This window comes from Bombina bombina, chromosome 10 (genome assembly GCF_027579735.1).
Source record: "Bombina bombina isolate aBomBom1 chromosome 10, aBomBom1.pri, whole genome shotgun sequence".
NCBI lineage: Eukaryota > Metazoa > Chordata > Amphibia > Anura > Bombinatoridae > Bombina > Bombina bombina.
Genome location: NC_069508.1, coordinates 202458865 through 202477253, shown reverse-complemented (window position 1 = coordinate 202477253; position 18389 = coordinate 202458865). Strand labels below are relative to the sequence as shown.

Below are 18389 nucleotides of genomic sequence, written 5' to 3'. Positions count from 1 at the left end.
TATATATTTATAGGGAACACACAGTCCCCATAGACCGCAATACAAAGTCACTGGTTAATGATTTCTAGTGCAAAGTGAAACTGCAAGCTCACAGTTACATTAACCAGCCACTTGTAATGTCTGCTTATTTAACGTGCGCCTATACACGGGCATATTTGCTCCTTTATGGGCACACGTTAAGATAGCGCTCCACTTGTAATCTGTCCCTTTATATTTAGATTCTGCTTACAAATTATTACAAGATACATAGAAATAGAACTTCTGTGCTTTTTGTATTAGTCCTAGCCCTGGCTTGGCCTTAGCGTATTATGGCTCACCACCCCTGCCCTATGCCACAGTTCCTAAGGGGTCTGGTGCTAGTAATTATATGTGGACCTTTATATTCTTGTTTGTCTATTTCACTGTATTTTCTTTCTTCTACATCTTCAGATAGGCACGAGAAAGTTCCCTGTCCTGGAAACAAAGTGTGTCCTCCTGGACTGAAAGAAGTTAGACATTTGAAAGCAAACTGTGAAGATTTCATGGGGATGGGAATTAAGTATCAACATCTCAGTCCCCCGTCACCTGACATGGATTACATTCCACTTCAAGTAGAAATTCGTGATAGGGAGAACAGACAAGAATTACAAGTAAGAATCTTTATTTCTTGGTTTTGTGAACTACAATTGATGCGATGACTTGATTGCTAACTAGTTACATTATTTATATTATGATGCCGCATGTCACAGACACAATTTAAAGGGCATTTGGGATGTGCCAGGTAATGGTGTTATTGTTCTCACCCCTGACAGTTTATTCACATTAGTATTTTAACTTGTACTATTTTGTCAGTTCTGCATGCTTCATTCATACAGTATCAGAATAATAATAATAATAATAATAATAATAATAATAATATTAATAATAATAATAAGGTATTAATAACATTTTTATTTATGCATAGAATATATCAGCAACTAAACACTGCATCACAAAACATCCGTATACACAACCAATGCTCTAACAGCATTTAAAGGGACATTAAACGCTAAAATACATTTAATGCACCTCCCTCTAATCATGGGGGTGCCATGTTGGAACTTAGGTTACACAGCAGGTATCTGAAGCAGAGTAGCTGCACATGAGCAAACACATCAGCACTGAAATGCAGTGACAACTAGATTTCAACATGGTGGCACTCATGACTAGAGGGAGACGGGGAATAACCTCAATAATCAGCTTATAAAATGAATTTGGTGTTTAGTGTCCCTTTAAAACTGTGCTTTTGTTAGCAACATTCTTGCTGTTTTGTAGATACATTGAAAGTTCTTGGATATGTTTATCTGTTATCACCTTTGTTCAGGGACAGATATAAACTCATGTACTGATCAAGCAATTACTGTAAGAATGCTGAAGAGCTCCATATAAGTGACTATAAAAAAATCCCCACCCCCTCCAACAAAAAAAAAAGAATCACACATGCACCCAGGCACGATATGTCTTTACATTTTTACTGATACCTAAATCAGGGGTGGCTAACTGACGATCCAAACTCTCAGCAGCCCCCTGTACTAGTTGTTGCCGCTACAGGGAAAAAGCAGAAGTAAGAATATGTGCCATAGATTTTGTGTAAGTTGTTTTGGAAAGGATTCCACTCTGCTGATATTTTAGTCTATATAACAAAACACCAGACATGTCTTGCAAGTTTCATCACAGCATACCGTACATTTAACAACAACAAAATGTATGCTCAGTCTCAATCATGAATTGTTTAGGAATTTTATTTTCCTTTAAGTGTTGAGTCACACATTTTTTTCTAGCAACAATTATCTACAAATAAAAACCATGAAAGTAAAAATCATATAATGACACAAAACCATGCTGGCATTTACTAAGCCTTTCCTAACCTTACACATTTAGCGTAAGATCACTTTTCTAGGCCCTGGGCGAGTAATTTAACCACAATATAACTAAGCTGGCAAACAAATGTAAATAAAACACCACCAAACTTGTAAATATATAATCAGCAATAAATAGAAAAAGAAATAACTCAACTGGGACATATTTAGGAAATTATTGACATTTACAAAGACCTAAACAATAAATGCACTCATCACCCTATAAAGGGCCATTAAAATTGACATTTTAACAACGTTTAAAATGTTTCATTTATTGCAAGTGAAACATTATTGCAATATGCATTCATTATTTATTTTGCTGCCTTTTGCTGTAAGACATCTAAAATGTGTGCCTGTTTTACTTTCTCCCAGGGAGGTTTGGGTTAATACTTTTATGGAATTTTTTAAGCTTTTGTTTACTTCACCCTCCCCCTAAGATTCTCAGCAGTCACATGTTTGTAAAATGTGGATTATCAGTTTTACCTCAACAATCATAATAGAAGAACCATTCTTTGCAATAGTAACTAAGTTGAATCAGTGCTAAACCACCTTAAGATAAGAGATAAGGGCAGCATCCCCAGTCTTTCTCAACTGCACATGTGCAAACAGAGTTTGTGCTGTATCTGAATATTAGTTTGTGATTGGTTAGCAGGGGTTCTTTTGTTCTGGGGGACAGGGAAATCAGTGAAATGAACAAACATAAAACAATATACTCATTTGACAAAATAAAGCTGCAGTTTGCATTGCAAAATTATTCTCAGATATGAAGGTTCAAAATCATGTAGTTCACAATTTGTGTTAAGTGCTCCTTAAGGCCTAGATTTGGAGTTCGGCGGTAAAAGGGCTGTTAACGCTCCGCGGGCTTTTTTCTGGCCGCACCATAAATTTAACTCTGGTATCGAGAGTTTAATCAAATGCTGCGTTAGGCTCCAAAAAAGGAGCGTAGAGCATTTTTACCGCAAATGCAACTCTCGATACCAGAGTTGCTTACGGACGCGGCCGGCCTCAAAAACGTGCTCGTGCACGATTCTCCCATAGGAAACAATGGGACTGTTTGAGCTGAAAAAAAACCTAACACCTGCAAAAAAGCAGCGTTCAGCTCCTAACGCAGCCCCATTGTTTCCTATGGGGAAACACTTCCTACGTCTGCACCTAACACCCTAACATGTACCCCGAGTCTAAACACCCCTAACCTTACACTTATTAACCCCTAATCTGCCGCCCCCGCTATCGCTGACCCCTGCATATTTTTTTTAACCCCTAATCTGCCGCTCCGTAAACCGCCGCAACCTACGTTATCCCTATGTACCCCTAATCTGCTGCCCTAACATCGCCGACCCCTATATTATATTTATTAACCCCTAATCTGCCCCCCTCAACGTCGCCGACACCTGCCTACACTTATTAACCCCTAATCTGCCGAGCGGACCTGAGCGCTACTATAATAAAGTTATTAACCCCTAATCCGCCTCACTAACCCTATCATAAATAGTATTAACCCCTAATCTGCCCTCCCTAACATCGCCGACACCTACCTTCAATTATTAACCCCTAATCTTCCGATCGGAGCTCACCGCTATTCTAATAAATGGATTAACCCCTAAAGCTAAGTCTAACCCTAACACTAACACCCCCCTAAGTTAAATATAATTTTTATCTAACGAAATAAATTAACTCTTATTAAATAAATTATTCCTATTTAAAGCTAAATACTTACCTGTAAAATAAACCCTAATATAGCTACAATATAAATTATAATTATATTATAGCTATTTTAGGATTAATATTTATTTTACAGGCAACTTTGTAATTATTTTAACCAGGTACAATAGCTATTAAATAGTTAAGAACTATTTAATAGTTACCTAGTTAAAATAATAACAAATTTACCTGTAAAATAAGATGGCGTCCCTCGAATTCCGATTGGCTGATAGGATTCTATCAGCCAATCGGAATTAAGGTAGGAATTTTCTGATTGGCTGATGGAATCAGCCAATCAGAATCAAGTTCAATCCGATTGGCTGAACAATCAGCCAATCAGATTGAGCTCGCATTCTATTGGCTGTTCCGATCAGCCAATAGAATGCGAGCTCAATCTGATTGGCTGATTGGATTGGCCAATCGGATTGAACTAGATTCTGATTGGCTGATTCCATCAGCCAATCAGAAAATTCCTACCTTAATTCCGATTGGCTGATAGAATCCTATCAGCCAATCGGAATTCGAGGGACGCCATCTTGGATGACGTCCCTTAAAGGAACAGTCATTCGTCGTTCAGTCGTCGGTCCGGATGGATGTTCCGCGCTGGAGGTCTTCAGGATCCTGCCGCTTCGTTCCGGATGGAAGAAGATCGAAGATGCCGCTTGGAGAAGATGTTTGCCGGTCCGGATGTCCTCTTCTTGCCGGATAGGAGGAAGACTTTGGAGCCTCTTCTGGACCTCTTCAGCACCGGATTATGGATCGCCAACCCCCGCTTGGGTTGGATGAAGATCTTGGAGCCAGGACGGATCGGTGATACCTGGATGGTGAAGACAAGGTAGGAAGATCTTCAGGGGATTAGTGTTAGGTTTATTTAAGGGGGGTTTGGGTTAGATTAGGGGTATGTGGGTGGTGGGTTGTAATGTTGGGGGGGGGTATTGTATGGTTTTTTTTACAGGCAAAAGAGCTGAACTTCTTGGGGCATGCCCCGCAAAGGGCCCTGTTCAGGGCTGGTAAGGTAAAAGAGCTTGTAACTTTTTTAATTTAGAATAGGGTAGGGAATTTTTTATTTTGGGGGGCTTTGTTATTTTATTAGGGGGCTTAGAGTAGGTGTAATTAGTTTAAAATTGTTGTAATATTTTTCTTATGTTTGTAAATATTTTTTTATTTTCTGTAACTTAGTTCTTTTTTATTTTTTGTACTTTAGCTAGTTTATTTAATTGTATTTATTTGTAGGAATTGTGTTTAATTAATTTATTGATAGTGTAGTGTTAGGTTAATTGTAGGTAATTGTAGGTAGTTTATTTAATTATTTTATTGATAGGGTAGTGTTAGGTTTAATTATATCTTAGGTTAGGATTTATTTTACAGGTAAATTTGTTATTATTTTAACTAGGTAACTATTAAATAGTTCTTAACTATTTAATAGCTATTGTACCTGGTTAAAATAATTACAAAGTTGCCTGTAAAATAAATATTAATCCTAAAATAGCTATAATATAATTATAATTTATATTGTAGCTATATTAGGGTTTATTTTACAGGTAAGTATTTAGCTTTAAATAGGAATAATTTATTTAATAAGAGTTAATTTATTTCGTTAGATAAAAATTATATTTAACTTAGGGGGGTGTTAGTGTTAGGGTTAGACTTAGCTTTAGGGGTTAATCCATTTATTAGAATAGCGGTGAGCTCCGATCGGAAGATTAGGGGTTAATAATTGAAGGTAGGTGTCGGCGATGTTAGGGAGGGCAGATTAGGGGTTAATACTATTTATGATAGGGTTAGTGAGGCGGATTAGGGGTTAATAACTTTATTATAGTAGCGCTCAGGTCCGCTCGGCAGATTAGGAGTTTATAAGTGTAGGCAGGTGTCGGCGACGTTGTGGGGGGCAGATTAGGGGTTAATAAATATAATATAGGGGTCGGCGGTGTTAGGGGTATCTGATTAGGGGTACATAGGGATAACGTAGGTGGCGGCGCTTTGCGGTCGGAAGATTAGGGGTTAATTATTATAAGTAGCTGGCGGCGATGTTGTGGGGGGCAGGTTAGGGGTTAATAAATATAATACAGGGGTCGGCGGGGTTAGGGGCAGCAGATTAGGGGTACATAAATATAACGTAGGTGGCGGTCGGCAGATTAGGGGTTAAAAATTTTAATCGAGTGTCGGCGATGTGGGGGGACCTCGGTTTAGGGGTACATAGGTAGTTTATGGGTGTTAGTGTACTTTAGGGTACAGTAGTTAAGAGCTTTATGAACCGGCGTTAGCCAGAAAGCTCTTAACTCCTGCTATTTTCAGGCGGCTGGAGTTTTGTCGTTAGAGCTCTAACGCTCACTTCAGAAACGACTCTAAATACCAGCGTTAGAAAGATCCCATTGAAAAGATAGGCTACGCAAATGGCGTAGGGGGATCTGCGGTATGGAAAAGTCGCGGCTGAAAAGTGAGCGTTAGACCCTTTAATCACTGACTCCAAATACCAGCGGGCGGCCAAAACCAGCGTTAGGAGCCTCTAACGCTGGTTTTGACGGCTACCGCCGAACTCCAAATCTAGGCCTAAGTAATTATTAAGCAACCGTAGTGATGGATGGTGCGCTATTCCTGGCAGTTAAAGGGACAGTACACACCTTGTAATTAAAAGACATTTCTGTTGTATAGCTATAGAATAACAAATCAGCCAAAACTTGTATGTTTTTAAAACAAATTAACATCCTTTTTACTGCAGTTATTTTTCAATAGCCGAACTTCACCTACCATTTGCCTTATTTGCTGGAGCCAATCTGGTCTTTAGTCTGCAGACAACAAGGCTAGCTACAGTCATAATTGGCTAAATTACAACTGTTGCAGTATGGCTATACGGCTGAAAAATTGGCCTTTGCGGGTAGAATGGCAGGTCTCCCGTATTACAAGTTGTGGCGATACGGCTACACCCCTAGCGTTTTAGCCTGTACAGCAACTCTCAATTCCGCATTCAAAAATGGCTTTTGAGTGTGGAATTTTCAGGTATCCCGTATTACAAGTTGTTTGGTCCGGCTACTACGCTAGCGGTACAGCTTATACCACAATGATCTATTGCGCGATCAAAGACCAAAACAAAAATGTTTCACAAAACTCGTAACAAAAATGTTACAAAGTACACTCACACTCATAAACTTCCTATTAACCCCTAAACCGCCATCCCCACATCGCAAATACTTTATTAAATGTATTAACCCCTAATCTGCCGCCAAGCCACATCACCAACACTACATTAAAGTATTAACCCTTAAACCGCTGACCCCCCACATCACCAACACTAAATAAACCTATTAACCCCTAAACGCCAGCCCCCCACATCTCAAATACTAAAATAAACATATTAACCCCTAAACCGCCGGCCCCCAACATCACAACACACTAAATTAAACTATTAACCCCTAACCTAACACCCCCTTACTTTAAATTAAAGTTACAATATAACTATCTTAAAATAAATAAAAAGTTATCTGTGAAATAAAATAAAAAACTAAGCTTAAACCTTATAAATAAACCTAACATAACTATTTTAAAAATTTAAATAAACAAAAAATATTATATATATATATGAGTATTGCCCTTAAAAGGGCAATCAGCTCTTTTGCTGCCCATTAAAATAAAAAATCACTAATCTAAAACCCCCCCCAAAAAACCCCTAAATCTAACCTCCAGAAATAGGTAATCACAGTTCCTGAAGTCCAGCGATGAACGTCTTCATCCATGTGGCTCCATCTTCATCCATCACGGGACCATCTTCTATCTTCGTCCCAGAGGTGCAAATCTGTCCTCCCCGATGCACGGATCCGGAGTGGCGGTCCTCAGCGGTGGCGGTCCTCAGCGGCATGGAGGTTCTTCTTCATGCGATCTCCGCCGCACACTGAAGATTGAATGCAAGGTACTCTTTTATATTTGGGGTACCTTGCAATTCTATTGGCTTAAATTTTTAAATCAGCCAATAGGATGAGAGCTGCTTAAATCCTATTGGCTGATTTGAACGCATGAAGAGGATCCTCCACGCTGGATGTCGTCATTGCGGCTGGTCCTGCTCAGCTCCGCGGCGCCACAACTCCGAACCCCCGGGATGAAGATAGAAGATTGCCCCACGCGATGGATGAAGATGTCGCCGCCTGGATGAAGGCTTGTCTCCACCTGGATGCAGATGGATGTCCAGACTTCAGGAACTGTGAGTACATTTTCTGGGGTTAATGTTAAGTTTTTTTTTTGTTTTTTTGGGGGGTGTTTATTTTTTTAGATTAGGGCTTTTTTATTTTTTATTATGGGCAGCAAAAGAGCTGATTGCCCTTTTAAGGGAAACGCACATACAAATGCCCCTTTAGGGGCAATGGGTAGCTTAGGTTTTTTTAGACCTAGGTTTTTTTATTTTTTTGGGTTGGTTGGGTGGGGTTTTTACTGTTAGGGGGTACTTTGTAATTTTTTTATGTAAAAGAGTGATTGCTTCAGGGCAATGCCCTAGAAAAGGCTGTTTTAAGGGCTATTGGTATCTTATTGTTAGATTAGGGGGTGTTATTTTGGGGTGGCTTTATTGTTTTATAGGGGTATTAGATTAGGTTTAATTTTTATTATTTTGGAAAATTTTGTTGGGCTTTGCGCATAACTTTTAATTTAGCTGAATGCTAGTATAAAACAAATTGTTTTGCTGTTGTTTTCTGATAAAGCCAATAAAGGACATGTAAATAGTAGGGATGGGCGAATGTTTCTAAAAGTTTTAATTTTAAAACAAATTTTGATACATTCGTTCGTTCAAATCGAATTTGGAATGTTTATATAACATTTTACCATTCTATTTTCAAATTTTCGTTTTCAAATTTTTCAATAAAATTAGAAAATATTTGTTTGACTAATAGAATGTTTAGCTATGTTTTCATTCAATTTTCGAAATGTAATATTCAAATTTGAATGTGAAATTTGAATTTGAATTTAAGATTCACATTTAAAATTGTATTTCTAGTCTACAACTGTGTTTAATAAATGTAATATTTGAATTTGAATGCTACATTCAAATTCGCATGTCAAATGCAAATTCGAAATAGTACTTCTAGTCTAATACTCGGCTAGATTTGGAGTTTTGTCGGTAACGACCCAAAAAACTAACGCCGGCTTTTTTCTGGCCGCACCATAAAAATAACTCTGGTATTGAGAGTCCACATAAAGGCTGCGTTAGGCTCCAAAAAAGGAGCGTAGAGCATTTTTAACGCAGCTTCAACTCTCGATACCAGAGTTGCTTACGCAAGCGGCCAGCCTCAAAAACGTGCTTGTGCACGATTCCCCCATAGAAAACAATGGGGCTGTTTGAGCTGAAAAAAAACCTAACACCTGCAAAAAAGCCGCGTTCAGCTCTTAACGCAGCCCCATTGTTTGCTATGGGGAAACACTTCCTACGTCTGCACCTAACACCCTAACATGTACCCCGAGTATAAACACCCCTAACCTTACACTTATTAACCCCTAATCTGCCACCCCCGCTATCGCTGACCCCTGCATATTATTATTAACCCCTAATCTGCCGCTCCGTAAACCGCCGCTACTTACATTATCCCTATGTACCCCTAATCTGCTGCCCTAACATCGCCGACCCCTATATTATATTTATTAACCCCTAATCTGCCGCCCAGAACGTCGCCTCCACCTAACTACCCTTATTAACCCCTAATCTACTGAGCGGACCTGAGTGCTACTATAATAAAGTTATTAACCCCTAATCCGCATCGCTAACCCTATAATAAATAGTATTAACCCCTAACCTGCCCTCCCTAACATCGCCGACACCTAACTTCAATTATTAACCCCTAATCTGCCGACCGGAGCTCACCGCTATTCTAATAAATGGATTAACCCCTAAAGCTAAGTCTAACCCTAACACTAACACCCCCCTAAATTAAATATAATTTTAATCTAACGAAATTAATTAACTCTTATTAAATAAATTATTCCTATTTAAAGCTAAATACTTACCTGTAAAATAAATCCTAATATAGCTACAATATAAATTATAATTATATTATAGCTATTTTAGGATTTATATTTATTTTACAGGCAACTTTGTAATTATTTTAACCAGGTACAATAGCTATTAAATAGTTAAGAACTATTTAATAGTTACCTAGTTAAAATAATTACAAAATTACCTGTAAAATAAATCCTAACCTAAGTTACAATTAAACCTAACACTATACTATCATTAAATTAATTAAATAAAATACCTACAATTACCTACAATTAAACCTAACACTACACTATCAATACATTAATTAAATACAATATCTACAAATAACTACAATGAAATAAACTAACTAAAGTACAAAAAATAAAAAAGAACTAAGTTACAAAAAATAAAAAAATATCTACAAACATAAGAAAAATATTACAACAATTTTAAACTAATTACACCTACTCTAAGCCCCCTAATAAAACAACAAAGCCCCCCAAAATAAAAAATGCCCTACCCTATTCTAAATTACTAAAGTTAAAAGCTCTTTTACCTTACCAGCCCTGAACAGGGCCCTTTGCGGGGCATGCCCCAAGAAGTTCAGCTCTTTTGCCTGTAAAAATAAACATACAATACCCCCCCCCAACATTACAACCCACCACCCACATACCCCTAATCTAACCCAAACCCCCCTTAAATAAAGCTAACACTAAGCCCCTGAAGATCATCCTACCTTGTCTTCACCTCACCAGGTATCACCGATCCGTCCTGGCTCCAAAATCTTCATCCAACCCAAGCGGGGGTTGGCGATCCATCATCCGGTGCCTGAAGAGGTCCAGAAGAGGCTCCAAAGTCTTCAACCTATCCGGGAAGAAGAGGCGATCTGGACCGGCAACCATCTTGATCCAAGCGGCATCTTCTATCTTCATCCGATGACGACCGGCTCCATCCTGAAGACCTCCACCGCGGACCCATCTTCTTCCGGCGACGTCCAACTGAAGAATGACGGTTCCTTTAAGGGACATCATCCAAGATGGCGTTCCTCGAATTCCGATTGGCTGATAGGATTCTATCAGCCAATCGGAATTAAGGTAGGAATATTCTGATTGGCTGATGGAATCAGCCAATCAGAATCAAGTTCAATCCGATTGGCTGATCCAATCAGCCAATCAGATTGAGCTCGCATTCTATTGGCTGATCGGAACAGCCAATAGAATGTGAGCTCAATCTGATTGGCTGATTGGATCAGCCAATCGGATTGAACTTGATTCTGATTGGCTGATTCCATCAGCCAATCAGAATATTCCTACCTTAATTCCGATTGGCTGATAGAATCCTATCAGCCAATTGGAATTCGAGGGACGCCATCTTGGATGACGTCCCTTAAAGGAACCGTCATTCTTCAGTTGGACGTCGCTGGAAGAAGATGGGTCCGCGGTGGAGGTCTTCAGGATGGAGCTGGTCGTCATCGGATGAAGATAGAAGATGCCGCTTGGATCAAGATGGTTGCCGGTCCGGATCGCCTCTTCTTCCTGGATAGGATGAAGACTTTGGAGCCTCTTCTGGACCTCTTCAGCCACCGGATGATGGATCGCCAACCCCCGCTTGAGTTGGATGAAGATTTTGGAGCCAGGACGGATCGGTGATACCTGGTGAGGTGAAGACAAGGTAGGATGATCTTCAGGGGCTTAGTGTTAGCTTTATTTAAGGGGGGTTTGGGTTAGATTAGGGGTATGTGGGTGGTGGGTTGTAATGTTGGGGGGGGGGGTATTGTATGTTTTTTTTTTACAGGCAAAAGAGCTGAATTTCTTGGGGCATGCCCCGCAAAGGGCCCTGTTCAGGGCTGGTAAGGTAAAAGAGCTTTTAACTTTAGTAATTTAGAATAGGGTAGGGCATTTTTTATTTTGGGGGGCTTTGTTGTTTTATCAGGGGGCTTAGAGTAGGTGTAATTAGTTTAAAATTGTTGTAATATTTTTCTTATGTTTGTAGATATTTTTTTATTTTTTGTAACTTAGTTCTTTTTTATTTTTTGTACTTTAGTTAATTTCATTGTAGTTATTTGTAGATATTGTATTTAATTAATGTATTGATAGTGTAGTGTTAGGTTTAATTGTAGGTAATTGTAGGTATTTTATTTAATTAATTTAATGATAGTATAGTGTTAGGTTTAATTGTAACTTAGGTTAGGATTTATTTTACAGGTAATTTTGTAATTATTTTAACTAGGTAACTATTAAATAGTTCTTAACTATTTAATAGCTATTGTACCTGGTTAAAATAATTACAAAGTTGCCTGTAAAATAAATATTAATCCTAAAATAGCTACAATGTAATTATAATTTATATTGTAGCTATATTAGGGTTTATTTTACAGGTAAGTATTTAGCTTTAAATAGGAATAATTTATTTAATAAGAGTTAATTAATTTCGTTAGATTAAAATTATATTTAATTTAGGGGGGTGTTAGTGTTAGGGTTAGACTTAGCTTTAGGGGTTAATCCATTTATTAGAATAGCGGTGAGCTCCGGTCGGCAGATTAGGGGTTAATAATTGAAGTTAGGTGTCGGCGATGTTAGGGAGGGCAGATTAGGGGTTAATACTATTTATTATAGGGTTAGTGAGGCGGATTAGGGGTTAATAACTTTATTATAATAGCGGTGCGGTCCGCTCGGCAGATTAGGGGTTAATAAGTGTAGGCAGGTGGAGGCGACATTGAGGGGGGCAGATTAGGGGTTAATAAATATAATATAGGGGTCAGCGGAGTTAGGGGCAGCAGATTAGGGGTACATAGGGATAATGTAAGTAGCGGCGGTTTACGGAGCGGCAGATTAGGGGTTAAAAATAAAATGCAGGTGTCAGCGATAGCGGGGGCGGCAGATTAGGGGTTAATAAGTGTAAGGTTAGGGGTGTTTAGACTCGGGGTACATGTTAGGGTGTTAGATGCAGACATAGGAAGTGTTTCCCCATAGCAAACAATGAGGCTGCGTTAAGAGCTGAACGCGGCTTTTTTGCAGGTGTTAGGTTTTTTTTCAGCTCAAACAGCCCCATTGTTTCCTATGGGGGAATCGTGCACGAGCACGTTTTTGAGGCTGGCCGCTTGCGTAAGCAACTCTGGTATTGAGAGTTGAAGCTGCGTTAAAAATGCTCTACGCTCCTTTTTTGGAGCCTAACGCAGCCTTTATGTGGACTCTCAATACCAGAGTTATTTTTATGGTGCGGCCAGAAAAAAGCCAGCGTTAGTTTTTTGGGTCGTTACCGACAAAACTCCAAATCTAGCCGTTAGTTTTTTAAATGTAATATTCCAATTCGAATGACATTTGAATTTGAATGTCACATTCGAATTCGAATATTACATTCAAATTCGACATAGTATTTCTAGTTTACAACTGATTTTAATAAATGTAATATTCGAATTTGAATGTAACAGTCACATTTGAAAAAGTATTTCTAGTCTAATACTGTGTTTTATAAATGTAATATTCAAATTGGAATATACATATATATTTATGTGTTCATATGTGTATGTACATATATATTTATGTGTTCATATGTGTATATACATATATATTTGTGTATATACATACAGTATATATCTATGTGTTCATATGTGTATAAACATATATATTTGTGTTCATATGTGTATATACATATATATTTGTGTTCATATGTGTATATACATATATATTTGTGTGTTACTATGTGTATATACATATATATTTATGTGTTAGTATGTCCTAATACATATATATTTATGTGTTCATATGTGTATATACATATATATTTATGTGTTACTATGTGTATATACATATATATTTATGTGTTACTATGTGTATATACATATATATTTATGTGTTACTATGTGTATATACATATATATTTATGTGTTACTATGTGTATATACATATATATTTATGTGTTACTATGTGTATATACATATATATTTATGTGTTACTATGTGTATATACATATATATTTATGTGTTCATATGTGTATATACATACATATTTATGTGTTCATATGTGTATATACATATATATTTGTGTATATACATACAGTATATATCTATGTGTTCATATGTGTATAAACATATATATTTGTGTTCATATGTGTATATACATATATATTTGTGTTCATATGTGTATATACATATATATTTGTGTTCATATGTGTATATACCTATATATTTATGTGTTACTATGTGTATATACATATATATTTATGTGTTCATATGTGTATATACACATATATTTATGTGTTACTATGCGTATATACATATATATTTATGTGTTAGTATGTGCATATACATATATATTTATGTTTTACTATGTGTATATACATATATATTTATGTTTTACTATGTGTATATACATATATATTTATATGTTATTATGTGTATATACATATATATTTATGTGTTAATATGTGTATATACATATATATATTTATGTGTTAATATGTGTATATACATATATATTTATGTGTTACTATGTGTATATACATATATATTTATGTGTTACTATGTGTATATACATATATATTTATGTGTTAATATGTGTATATACATATATATTTATGTGTTACTATGTGTATATAGATATATATTTATGTGTTACTATGTGTATATACATATATATTTATGTGTTACTATGTGTATATACATATATATGTATGTGTTACTATGTGTATATACATATATATTTATGTGTTACTGTGTGTATATACATATATATTTATGTGTTACTATGTATATATACATATATATTTATGTGTTACTATGTGTATATACATATATATTTATGTGTTATTATGTGTATATACATATATATTTATGTGTTACTATGTGTATATACATATATATTTATGTGTTACTATGTGTATATACATATATATTTATGTGTTACTATGTGTATATACATATATATTTATGTGTTACTGTGTGTATATACATATATATTTATGTGTTACTATATATATATATACATATATATTTATGTGTTACTATGTGTATATACATATATATTTATGTGTTATTATGTGTATATACATATATATTTATGTGTTAGTATGTGTATATACATATAAATTTATGTGTTACTATGTGTATATACATATATATTTATGTGTTACTATGTGTATATACATATATATTTATGTGTTAGTATGTGTATATACATATATATTTATGTGTTAGTATGTGCATATACATATATATTTATGTTATTATGTGTATATACATATATATTTATGTGTTACTATGTGTATATACATATATATTTATGTGTTAGTATGTGTATATACATATATATTTATGTGTTAGTATGTGTATATACATATATATTTATGTGTTCATATGTGTATATACCTATATATTTATGTGTTCATATGTGTATATACCTATATATTTATGTGTTCATATGTGTATATACCTATATATTTATGTGTTCATATGTGTATATACCTATATATTTACAGGGATAACAAAGTCCCCATAGACAGCAATGTAAAGGCACTTTTCAGGGCCATTTTTTTCTAACACCTACACCCTCCAACCTAAGCCCCTAAAAACTGCTTTGTGCAGTTATTTTTTTTTTTTTTTTTTTTTAAATGCTACATTTAAAAAAAACAAAACAACAACAACCTTACACCTAAATTTGGGGGCAATTGGGGCACATTTTTATAACTAACAATCTGATCTCTGGTTAATTTTATGAGCGCCTTTTGCTAACGTGAGCTCGAGTCACTTGTAATAGCTGGTTATTTATTGTACGCCTGTAAACCGGGGAATCTGCCTGTTTACGGGCACGCAATAAATTAGCGCTCCACTTGTAATCTGTCCCTATGGGGCCTATTTATCAAAGGTCTTGCAAGACCTCGCTGAATGCGAAGAGCAATACGCTCTCCGCATTTAACATTGCACCAGCAGCTTACAAGAGCTGCTGGTGCAACGCCACCCCCTGCTTACTCGCGGCCAATGGGCCGCCAGCAGGGAGGTGTCAATCAACCCGATCATACTCGATCGGGTTGATTTCCGGCGATGTCTGTCCCCCTGCTCAGAGCAGGCGGACAGGGTTATGGAGCAGCGGTCTTTAGACCGCTGCTTCATAACTGGTGTTTCTGGCGAGTCTGAAGACTCGCCAGAAACACGGGCCCACAAGCTCCATTCAAAGCTTGATAAATGGGCCTCTATATATTAAAAATCTCAATGTGTTGCTATATATGTTATTGATACAGCTATCCAAAAATGCAGAACCCCAGCACACAGAAAAACAACATTTATTCTATAGAATTGTAAATTAGTTCAGTGTTTCACTCAGAAGATCTTAACATACCGAAATGATCATATAATTGCAGTTTAAAGGGATATTAAACAGTAAATAAATGCCAGATATTATGATATATTCAAAACAAATATTAGCCTAAGAATAATATATAGATGTATTTTTAAAGATATATCAGTTGTTTAAACAATGAAGATATACTGTTTAAGTTTCTATAAAGTAATAGGTGACTCCATGTTGTTAGATAGGTTTCCCGTATGTGTCTTATCTGCTGAGGACATTAGGGACAGTTATAAACAGGCAGGAAAAGCAAGAAGGCTGTGAGGAAATAGGTTTGTTTTACCTAGGACATAGAAACCGTTTTTGTTCTTTCACGAGTCAGAAAAAATAAAAACTTTCCAATATATTTCTATAGTAATAACATTTACTTCACTCTCTTGGCATTCTTTAATGAAAAGGAGGTAGGAAGAATGAGGAGCGGAGCATACTGATCTGTAGCACTGCATGTTTTGCAATAGTTTTTTACAATGTTATACTTTTACAAGAGCCATACAGTGCTCCCAACAAGTGCATGCTACCTACCTAAGTAGGCTTGGCTAGGGAATCACTGACTCTCATGAAAGTGATTCAGATTCAATTCATTGCCTGTGCTGTGTAAAAGCCACTTCCTAGTGAGTGAAGGTGGAGCTTAGGACACAGCTTTCAAATCAGCTCAGACCTGTAATATGATCTGTGTGTGTGTTTCACTCAGCAAAGAGCTTGTATGAGTCTTTGCCTGAATCACAATAAGGGGCATATTTATCGAGGTCTGGCGGACCTGATCCGACAGTGCTGATCAGGTCCGCCAGACCTCGCTGAATACGGCGAGCAATATGCTTGCCGTATTCAGCATTGCACCAGCAGCTCACAAGAGCTGATGGTGCAACGCCGCCCCCTGCAGACTCGCGGCCTGGTGTCAATCAACTCGATCGTACTCGAACGGGTTGTATTGTGGCGATGTCTGTCCGCCTCATCAGAGCAGGCGGATAGGTTATGGAGCAGCGGTCTTTGTGACCGCTGCTTCATAACTTGTGTTTCTGGCGAGTCTGAAGACTCGCCAGAAACACGGGGCATCAAGCTCCATTCAGAGTTTGATACATATGCCCCTAAGTATCATTTTCAGCAAAGAATTCCATGAGAACAAAGCAATTTGATAATAGAAGTAAAATGGAAACTTTAAAAAAATGGTTTGTTCTATCTAAATCACAAAATAACATTTTGGGGTGTCATGTCCCCTTAAGTATCTATCAGAGTTTCCACACAGCCTTCTTCGCATTCTCTCTTTTATTGCTTGTTTAATATCTGTCCCAAATTGTTCTCAGTAGGTGAGATAGATAAGAGGAGAACCTAGGTTTCCTTAACGTTACAGAATCTCAGTGGAACTGAGAAAAACAACAATGTTTTAAGTTAAATTACAGGAAAAGAGGACATAATAAATAATGAGTATATAATGATTTGTATTGTAAAAATGTTTTTGTACACATAATTAATCATTTTCTATTATAACAATTTGAAAATGTTTTGTATCCCTTTAATGGTAAACTATTATGTAGTAAACCGATTGCCCATCTGTATTTATGAAGATCATAGAGGAAAACAGAGAATATGAAAATGAGGAAATACCTGGTGGGATAATGTCTAATCTGATTCTTTCAGATAGAAACAGAATAATATAAATAGAAAATATTCATAGAATCCTACACTGTTTAATTAATGCATTTCATCTGTAGAATTACATAATAAAAACACAACACAATAACACTTTGAATTTTAAATAATCAGCAGATTCTGACAAATTTCAAAATTTACTTCAATTAGCCGGCCCCCTGTATCATGTGATAGCCATTAAAGGAGCACACAAGTCAAAATTAAACTTTCAAGATTCAGATAGAGCATGGAATTTTAAACAACTTTCCAATTTACTTCCATTAATAAAACACACAGTCTTTTTATATTTAGCCCTGCGGAATCTGTTGGCGCTCTACTAATAACCGATAATAATAAAGGACCAGTAAATACAGTAGATAAATGAATGCATGATAAAAGACAACGCAATAGCACTTAGGGGCCGAATTATCAAGCTCTGAATGGAGCTTGATGCCCCTGTTTCCGCGCGAGCTCCTACTGAGCATGTGCAAGAATTCACAGAATATACATATATGCATTTGTGATTGGCTGATGGCTGTCATATGATACTTATTTGAAGTTCAGACTAAGGGGTCAATTTATCAATGTCTGTCCGACATGATATGCTATAAAGGTAAATCAGTTTTACTCAAGCTGCTAAAGTAAAGGAAGGTTGATTCCATTTATGAGCTAGCTATATATTTTAATTGCTCATTGGCATATGGAAATGTGTTTTATTACCTGTTCAGTTTAAAGGACTCTGTGTCTTATGGGAACATTATCTATTTATTAGCTTTTCAATGCAAACAGCTAATCAAACAGTAACGCTGACTGTGACTTACTGGGTGCTTTGTGCTCACCATGGGCACTCCTATGGCATACTCTGATATGCTTTTCATGATTGGCCAACAT

The 18389-nt window shown here is 36.5% G+C and overlaps 1 protein-coding gene across 1 annotated transcript in view; it reads left to right on the top strand.

Annotated features, from left to right (window-relative positions):
- The window catches only part of LOC128641079 (FRAS1-related extracellular matrix protein 1-like), a 393612-nt gene that overhangs the window by 49647 nt on the left and 325576 nt on the right, over nucleotides 1-18389 (top strand). The window contains exon 5 of the mRNA XM_053693633.1: nucleotides 430-629. Coding sequence (XP_053549608.1) covers nucleotides 430-629 — 200 coding nt within the window. The remainder of the gene's footprint in view (nucleotides 1-429; nucleotides 630-18389) is intronic.